Genomic DNA, 10307 nt, shown 5'->3' with positions numbered 1-10307 from the left:
ACATCAATATTTTCAAGATCAAGAGTGAATCACAATGAACAATGAACAATCAATCAAACTCTATGCATCAGAAGATACATGAGTGACATAAACAAAAACCATACTCTAAAAAGAATCCCAAAACCCTAAGACTCTTGTAACAATATTAATCCTTATTTTCTTCTTCGTGTATTGCCTTAGGTTTAGTCTTCTTCTTTTATAAACCAACACAATCATTGGGCTTGGATATTCAATCTGGGTATAACCTCTTGCAAATCAAATCAAATCATATCATATCAAATCTAATCAGATCTTCAAATGAAATGCCAAAGGTTTAAACATCAATCAAGCAAATCAAATATGTTGATATCTCTTAAGCTTTGAAACAAATCTTCAGAGAATCCAATCTTCAATGCGTTACTTGATCCACAAGTAACAAAACAAATCTTCTAGAACATTGATAACTGATATTATAGAATTAGAAACATCACAGGATACAATGTTGTAGCAACATGTTTACGACATATTGTCCAACATCTTGCTGAACATCTTGTCTTACCAAAATGCAGCCAACAAACAAAGTCCTAACAAGGTGAACAACACTCGAGTTTCACAACTCTTTGATTGTCTGAGTATTGTATGAAATTCTCCAGTATGGATTTTAGATCTATAAGAGAGGTGTACTATGTGACCCTAAATTCATGGGAGGCCTTCACGCCATTGAAGTAGAGAAATGTGACATGCCAATATATGCTCACTTTGGCGTGATGTGATTTTATCAAAAATATGATATGAGAAACCCATATTTATACAAGTTTTAGATCAATATGGACGTTAGAAACTCAATCCTGTTGTAGAGGATATTTTGGAATTTATGCACTTCCAAATGCACCCTATCCCATTGTGTGAAATTTGTGAAATTAGAGTGCATCTGGAAATGCATTTCCGAATAAACCCATGTTCATATTTTTTTTAAAACATTTAGGGTGTGTCCGGAGATGTATTTTTGGATTCACCTGACCCATTTCACACATAACCTATTTTAGAAACAAAACTTGTCATAGATACATTATTGAATATTAGAGTTTGACCTAACTCATCCTTACAAAACAGGTTGATAAGTTGAGGAGTGTCACTCTATATAAACTATTTCAATACTCTATCTCCAACCAATGTGGGACTTTAGGATCTTCCTAATACACCCCTCACGCCCAACATTCTTTTGGGCTTGGTGTGTGGATATTAACGGTTGGTGGCCCATGGGCCGACCGATAGGCTCTGATACCATATTAGAGTTTGAGCTAATTCATCCTTACAAAACCGGTTGGTAAGGTGAGGAGTGTCACTTTATATAAACTTTTTCAATGCTCTATCTCCATCCAATGTGGGACTTTATAATCTTCCTAATATTGAATAAAAAATTAAATGAATCAAAGCATATTTCACCTTCTAAATCTATATCTATTAAATCTATATCTATTGGTGGTTCATCCTCTGACTTTTGTTTATTTGTTTATTTTTCAATGTCGCTCAACTTGGTGAATTATTGCATCCTATCGAAAAAATGATCTGGTCAAGTTTCAACTTCCCTTGTTGAATGAGTTTTCCATTCCAGTGATGTCAGTGGTATAGGCATCACGGTTTCAAATAAACTTTAATAAAATGCAGCAATTTTGAAATTCTCCAATACACATAATACAATCAATTATATTTTGAGGTGGGGCAGTCCACAATATAATTTTTCCCCAAGATACCGTATCGTGTTAGGTAAATATACACCATATCATACACACTTGCAATAAGATGACCCATTTGATAGAAGCACATCCATTTTTCCTCCGGTGCCAGACTGCGAACACGAGAAATAAGAGATTAACACTACTACAAATAACACATATTACCTCAGGCGCGAAATGTCTTTTACCTCAGTTAAATAGGTGAGGTAACATAGAGTGACATGAAAACTTGCCACTTTACCCCTCGGTTTTGTGAAATCGGGGTTATAAAGCAAATGGTCATTGGTTCGATCCCTACCAACAACATATTTTTATTTTCAAAATTATGTAGCGCGCGTCACATACCTCTCGGTTTGATTTAATAACCAAGGTAATAAGGTATGTTTTTACGTCGGTTTTACGTAATAATCGAGGGGCTTAATCTTATTTATTGCCATATATAATTTGTTTTAAATCTCATTTTCACTAACCTGTATCAGAATCATATAATTTTAAATCTTGCAAACACAAAATACCAAATTTAATTATTTTAAAACTTATTTTCACCGGCCTGTATCACTTTTTACACAAAAATTACAAAATATGTGACAAAATCATAATCATATCATTTTAAATCTTTTATAAATAGAATACCAAATTTACATTGTTTTTAAAACCAAATGTATAAATTTACATTGTTCTCGCCCAGACAGAATACACAATTTAAATATTTGCACATAAAAATGACAAAACTTTTGTATATATACAAATCAAGCTTATATCAAGAAAAACTATTGTTGTGGAAATTCATAATAAGATAAGAAGACACCAGCCAAACGTAATTGGATGTCATCTATATCTTCTTATGAGAATGGTGTTCTCTTGTTAAAATTGTATAATTAAAATAAAATTGAAATTATGATAAACTAACAACAACAACATCAACTTAAGTTTCAAATGAAAATGGAAAGGTTAAAACAAAAATGGGAAAGATGAAAGTTTCAAATGAAAATGAGAAGGAAGATAATGGATGATTTTAGAGAATAGTGAGGGAACCTTAAAAACAGGAAAACTTGGTACAAATTGTTTACGTTTACCGACAAAGAGGATGGAAAGTGAAAGAACATGTTTTATTGACATTTATTGAACTTCAGGCTCTGACCAATAAAAAAACATGGCAATTCACAACTCTGCCTCGAGGTATGAAATGTATAGGCTGTAAATGGGTTTACAAAACCAAATTCCATTCTGATGGCGCATTAGAAAGATACAAGGCAAGGTTAGCTGCTCAAGGTTTTAATCAGGTACAAGGTATTGATTCCTTTGACACTTACTCTCCAGCCATTAAACTAACCACTGTAAGACTCATTCTTGCCCTTGCATCTTCTTTAAACATGCATCTTTACCAACTTGATGTTCATAATGCTTTTTTACATGGGGATTTGAGTGAGGAAGTGTACATGTCTCTTCCTAAAGGCATTATACCATCATATCCTAATCAAGTCTGCAAGCTTTTAAAATCCATATATTGATTAAAACAATCAAGCAGATTATGGTTTGAAAAACTGTCCAAAGTTCTTTTGGCTAATAAATTCCAACAATGTTCCTCAGATCATTATCTATTTATTAATCAATCTAATAGTCATCTTACATTCGTTCTTATATATGTTGATGACCTTCTTATTGCAGGAACCAACATCAATATCATTAACAACACCAAAGAACTTTTTCACAGTCATTTTCATATCAAAGACCTTGGGACTTTGAAATACTTCCTAGGATTGGAGGTAGCTCGCAATAAATCAGACATCCGCCTCAACCAGCGCAAGTACACTCTAGACCTTCTTTCTCAAACTGGTCTCCTTGGCCCGCTTCAACACCAATGACCCGTGACACTAGACTTACCACGACTGATGGCACTCCTTTGACAGATCCTACAAAATACTGCAGACTCATTGGCCAACTGATCTATCTCTTAAACACACACCTTGATATCTCCTACTTTGTAAGCAGCTTAGCCAACATATGTGCAAGCTTACTGATTTGCATTACAACGCCGCTATCCGTGTGTTACGATACCTTAAATCTTCTCCTGCAAAAGGCCTTTTCTTTTCCAGCAATTCATGCCTTCAATTGAAAGCTTTTTCTGATTTTGATTGGGCGACTTGCCTGGAAACACGCAAGTCAATCACAAGATTCTGCATATACTTGGGCAAACTCTCTCATCTCTTGGAAATCTAAGAAACAACCGACCGTATCACGTAATTCCATTGAAGCTGGGTATCGTTCCATGGCTTCTACTGTATGCAAATTACAATGGTTGACATATCTCCTGCGAGAACTCCTCATACCATTCAAACAACCAGCCTTACTTTACAGTGACAACGCCTCCGCCATTCATATTGCCAACAACTCCTCCTTCCATGAACGAACAAAACACATCGAACTCGACTGCCACATTGTCCGCGAAAAACTTCAACAACACCTCTTTCAACTTTTACCCGTCTCCGCAAATCAACAACTTGCAGACATGTTTACAAAACTATTAGATGTTTCTCTTTTCAAATTTAACATTTGTAAGCTTGGGCTACATTCTATATACCCTCAACCTTATGGGGGAAATTTTAATTTATACCCCTATAATTAGCATTATACCCCTACAAATTTTAAAAAATACCAATTTTACCCTTTAATATTTCTAACCATTTTATCATTTCAATTTTACTAATAAAAAAAAAGTAGAAAATTAAACCCCTACGCATGCAAACCGGAACACTTTTTGAAAGTATTCCAGTAAAAAAATTTCATACTGGAACACTTTTTGAAAGTCTTCTGTTATGAAAAAAATAGTTAATTCGTCAGAATTTTCACTTTTCTTGCAAAATTATTTTTCATTCCGGAACTCTTTGGCAAAGTCTTCCGGTATGTAAAATAAAAGTTAAAACTGACTATCAGAACTCTTTTGCAAAGTCTTCCGGTAAACAAAATAAAAAATTGACTACCGGAACTCTTTTGCAAAGTCTTCCGGTATGCAAAATAAAAGTTATAAATGACTACCGGAACTCTTTTACAAAGTCTTCCGGAACACAAAATAAAACTTGAAAAATGTAAAAAAAATGACTACCGGAAGTCTTTTGCAAAGTCTTCCGGTATGTAAAATAAAAGTTAAAAAATAAAATAATAAATTAGTTAAAAATACATGAGGATAAAATTGACATTTTTCATAAAATATAGGGGTACCAGAATAAATATAGGGGTACGAGAATACATATAGGGGTACAAAGTAAAATTTTCTCTTATGGGGGGTATTAGACACTTAACCCACTGGGCTTTATAGTTTCTTTATTTGGGCTTAGGTTTATGTTAGTTTGGCCCATATTAGATTTCATTTATAATGTACTCCTTTGCCTCTTTGGCTTCAATGAGAAAATCCGGGAACTTTTCATTCAAACTTTTCTTTTCCACTTTCATCTTCTCCAAGATGCAAGTTTTACTTGCAATAACATTTGTTAAGTCACTTTGACCAATTATGTGAAATAGACTGCCACATCAATATAAGTTTTTTTAAGCAAGATTATATTGAACAGAGAACTAAGGATTCTCTCAACCTGAATACACATATAACGGGGTAGACCTGCCAACAAAAAAGGAAAATCACAAACCAATTAGAATTACAAAAGGAATAACAAAAGATCTTTGTTAAATTCGTAAAAACTACTAATGGGGTGAGTAATTTCTCCTATAAATGACCATTTCCAAACCAAAGCTTTGAAGCTCCAAACCGTATTATTCACATTCCAACCTTCATTCCAAAAACAACTACCATTCCTAGCTAACCAAAAAATCCAAACGATAGCTAACCACACCACTCCTAATTTTCCCTCTTTCACTTTTTTTTTTACAAAAGGAATAACGATCCATGAAATAAGATAAGCACTCATCTTCCAACCCCCCCAAAGACTTCCCAATCCACATAAACACCTCTCTCCAAACCACTTCCACCATGTTGCGCTTGAAAAAAGAGTGATCTCTACTTTTCGGATCAATATCACAAAAAACACATTTAATTATTATCCGTCGACAAAACAACTCGTCTATACAAAAGTAAATCCTTTGTAGGGAGTCTATTCACAAAGAGTCTCCATCCAAAAGCTCTAATTTTGAAAGACACTTCCAACTTCCAAATTAAAGCTAAAGCTACATCGTTCTTATTAAATGGACCGAACGGAATGAACTTTCCGGCATAATGACCGTAAAAAGAAGCAACGGAAAAACCACCATCCACCGAAATATTCCAATTAATATCATCCTTCACATCCAAAGATATATCACAACCGTTTAAAAAATGCCAGAAAGAATCATATGCCAACCTAAAAGACGTTTCAGTAAGATGATTTAAAGAGATACCGCACGTCCCCCATTTCCAACCACCGTTCTCCCACCCTCCCATATCCGCCACCGACACTTTTTTCAAACAAGACGCCAAATACAATTCCGGAAATTCCTCTTTTAATCAAAACTCCTCCCTCCATCTCGCCTCCCAAAAGGGGGTCGTGTACCCATTTACCCACTATGAAACGGCAATGAGACACCATAGGATCATCGCCCAACCTTATCCCAACCGACAACAAATCGTTCCACCAAAAGGAAGAAGAAGAAGACGTGAAAGGAAACATACCTCCGCAAAAGCTCTTCATGGATAAATTACCATAACGGGCTTTCAACAACTTAAACCAAAGCGAATCTTGCCCTTTAAAATCCTCCATCTCCATTTATTAAGTAGAGCCAAATTAAAATCCGAGATATTTTTGATGCCAAGCCCACCTTTTTCAATCGGAAGACAAACATTCTTCCAACTCATGGAAAATATGATATTTGAATAGGTTTTGAGAATTTAGATTTTTAAATGTTTTTTTTATAAGCTAAATTGTATTTAAAAAGAAGCTCAAGGTACTTCAACCCAAATATACAACCAGAAGCAAAAGTCCACAAAGAAACAAACCAACAAAACTATCCTACTGCTGCTTACAAACGAATCCGCAGCCCCCTAAAGCAACCCCAACTGCCACTATCAACAACCAAAACCCAACAAAATAAAACCAGAAACCAAAGCTACCTCAGCCTATCAAAACAGAATGAGAAAAAAACTTCTAAGAACAAAAAACAGCGAACCAGCAGCAATAAACGACTACCAAAATTTATGCCTCCAAATTATTTTGTTTGTTCTCAGGCTGCCTACAGGATATACCAACGGCAGCATATTGCTCGTTCTCTTCAACAAATCATTTCTCTTGCTCATGTCAAGAAAAATAAATATTCTCTCGCTGCTTTTAGCAAACTGTGTTTATCTTAGTATCAAATTTTCATATACCAAGATGACAGAAAATTTTCTAGTTTTACTCACAACACTGTAAAATAAAATATGAAAACAAGGTACTCCACTTAGTATATAAATAAACTCACAAAACTCATTTCATATTACAAATTGAAACTAACAAGAACATGGCAGCTACTAGCACTTGTTTGACCTTGACAATATTGGTGGTTTTTGGAACATTATTCTATAACACAAACAATGTTTCAGCTCAATGTGGATTTACGGCTCTAATTCATAAGTGTTCTAAGTTTGTTGAGACACCTGGACCAACAATTCCACCATCACCAGAATGTTGTGCAGCCATAAAAAGCTTTGATCTTCCATGTGCTTGTAAGCTTTTCACTAAAGAATCTGAAAAGTTTGTTAGTATTCAAAAGACGATATTTGTTGCAAGGTCTTGTGGATTGAAAGTTCCTCCAGGAATGCAATGTGGATGTAAGAATTTTCTATTCATATTTCGATAGTGCATGCATGCATGCATGTATTTTTTTTTTTATTGCTAGTAATTGATAAGAAATATTTTGAAAGAATTCTCTAATCTCTATTAGATAGATGAAAAAGAAAACTGAATTTGTGATGATGATGATGATGATTTTGTTTCAGCTGTGAAAGTGCCTCCAAAAGCAATGAAGTGATCAACACCTTGGACTGCCTCAGTCAAAATGTCTTCCTGTTGTATTGGCAATAAAGAACCTTATATTTTCTGTAAAGATAAATAAATAATTCTCCATATGATCACATTGCTGTGTGTTCATGGAAGAACACTGTTTAATGGAATGTACTAAACATATCTATATATAATCTAGTATTTTTCTTTTGTTCTTATATGTACAGGTTTTATAGCATGTGTTAATTATTCCCAACTTTTCTTAAAAACAATAATAATGCTAATTAAAAACATAATTCTCTTTTATTGAATAAAATTTCTGACTCTTATCAAATTTATATTTTTATATTTTTTATATTTTAAAAGCAAGAAAAATTGTATTAACATGAACACAAGGTACTCAACCCTAATCTAAGCTCTAAAGTCGAGAAATTAAAGAAAAAGGACAAACAACAAGAGAAAAGGAGCTCACCAACAAAAACTAAGAAATACAAGTCAAAGAAGTGTCAATCCTTCCAATCATAGAGGAGACGCACAAACAACAAACAAGTTATAAGAGAAAGATTTAGCCAAACACACAATTTCCATCACGCTCTTTCGGCCTTCATTAAAAAGAATGTCGTTTCTAGTTAACCAAATGAACCAGATAACTGAGAGGCAAAACAACAGAAGAAGGTTCCTCTTAAGCCTCCCTTTCATGAGATTCAAAAAAGCCTTCAAATGATCTACCACCAAGACAAAGGCAAGTAACGTGAGAAAACCATGCCAATCCAAAACAGCTAGCTTGCCAAACACAAGAAAGAGATGAAGATGAGCTTCTTCAGGATCCAAGCAGAGGGGGTACACTAGATTATGAGTGCCTCTAAGAACTCCTCTCTTAGCTAGCACATCCCTAATTGGGAGCCTATTCACAAAAAGCCTCCAAGCAAAAACATGTATTTTGCTAGGCGCGTTTGTCTTCCATAAAACCTTCGGCACTTGCAACAACTGACAATCCAGGAAAGATAATGTATGAGAGATTTCTTCCATCCAGGAGAATGCATCCTTGACCGAATGTCCTGAAGTGTTGTTTTTAGCGTGCGTTGTAGCATTGTATTAATTTGTGCAATGTATTGAGCGTGTTGCTTGCATTTTCCATGGTTGGCTCATAATCGACAAGACCAGTGAGATGGAATCGTGTCTTTGTACTGCGCTCCGTGTCATAGAGCACAGTTCCCCGATCAAGGGTAGGATCCATGTCCCCCTCCCCCCAAGGTTTGGCTTGGATCGAGGTGGACGTCTCCAGGCTCCACCGCCTAACGCCCTTGGACTGGCTAGATCCGAAGGAGGGTGCACCAGCTATCTCGAAATGTGTTTAGTCTACATCAGATATGCGGTCATGTGAGGAATGTGTTTAAGTTGTATCAGATACACAAAAATGCATTTAGTCTGTATCAAATACGCAGTCATGTGAGGAATACGTTTAAGCCATATCAAATACGCAAAAATGCATTTAGTCTGTATCGGATAAACACAAGGGCGTGTATTCCTTGTCTACACAAGAATGTAACCTTTATCTCCTCACCTTTAAGGTTCAAAAGAGAGGTGGACATGAAAGAATGCAGTAGGAGCAAAATAAAAAGTATTTTCTGTCATGATGAAATAAATTTGTTACAATGAGACAATAGAATAACTAGATAAATAAACCTTCAACTATAACACTGTTTAGCTTGCCTCCAAGGTTATGGTTGGATCTCTCGAGGTAGAGAGTATGGTCAGACAGACGTGAAGTTTCTTGAGAGGCTCCACTCCTGATCCTTACAAAAGTAGTTTGGTCTGCTCGATTCATCTGGTAATCTTTCTAAGGATCGAAGATGTCGGGTGTATAACCAGAGATAATTTTCGACTAAAGGTGCCTTTGGATGAGACTTGGTTTTCTTGCTTCCATGATCCAGGGTTTGTTTCTCTGCTTGTAGTCGGTGACTCCCATCCACTTTTGCTAGCCCTACCATGGGGATTTGGTAGTCGACTACTCTAGGTAGGGTGATGGTGCTTGGAGAATGTTGCTTACGAACCACCTCGTTCAGACTATGGCCTCAGTTGAAACTATTGCACTTATCGGGCGACCGGAGGGTATAGTTCGTTCAACGTTCATGTTCCTCGACTGTATTTGTGCTTGGACGTCTCTATTTCTTTATACAATTCCCTGAGTTGGCTTTTCTAGTAAGAACTGAACCAAGCGATAAGCAAAAGATGTAGCAGAGTTGGCATGCTCGATCATGATCTACTGGATCCATTCTGAGGAGGACCCGTCCATAGGTCATAGATCATTTGGTGCCTATAGGAGGTGCACAAGTACTAGATCCGTTGCGGTCATTAACTAGGAACTCGTCGTATCTTTGACGCCGTCCCAACAAGTATCACATTCGCGGTCGGAGATAAAGACGATGTTCGATTGGAAGATGAATCATGAATCTCCGGCATGATCCTTGAGGAAGTTGCCTTTAGTCCTTGGAAATCCTTTAGTGTACATCTAGATCTGAATCTAGGATTTCCTCTTCTTTTGTTTTGCGGTGTTCTCGGGGTAATTTGATATCAGAAATTGGATGAATTGTGGTTGAAACGACAACTGATTGGATCAAATGCAACA

At 35.9% G+C, this 10307-nt stretch overlaps 1 protein-coding gene across 1 annotated transcript; it reads left to right on the top strand.

Moving 5' to 3' along the window:
- The first annotated feature begins 7196 nt into the window (after positions 1 to 7196).
- LOC131607157 (uncharacterized) lies at positions 7197 to 7706 on the top strand. Its single transcript, XM_058879182.1, has 2 exons — positions 7197 to 7506; positions 7675 to 7706. The coding sequence occupies exons 1-2, from the start codon at positions 7197 to 7199 to the stop codon at positions 7704 to 7706; spliced, it is 342 nt and encodes a 113-aa protein (XP_058735165.1).
- Positions 7707 to 10307: the final 2601 nt, after the last annotated feature.

The sequence above is a fragment of the Vicia villosa genome, linkage group LG5 (assembly GCF_029867415.1).
Source record: "Vicia villosa cultivar HV-30 ecotype Madison, WI linkage group LG5, Vvil1.0, whole genome shotgun sequence".
In the NCBI taxonomy this organism is placed as follows: domain Eukaryota; kingdom Viridiplantae; phylum Streptophyta; class Magnoliopsida; order Fabales; family Fabaceae; genus Vicia; species Vicia villosa.
Note: the sequence above shows the minus strand (reverse complement) of the source record. Positions and strands in the feature narration are given on the sequence as shown.

Bases quoted from the DNA above. Each gene is read 5' to 3' on its own strand.
- LOC131607157 (XM_058879182.1), top strand. From the start codon at position 7,197: ATGGCAGCTACTAGCACTTGTTTGACCTTGACAATATTGGTGGTTTTT. The intron at 7,507-7,674 runs GTAAGAATTTTC...ATTTTGTTTCAG, and splicing joins TCCAGGAATGCAATGTGGAT to CTGTGAAAGTGCCTCCAAAA.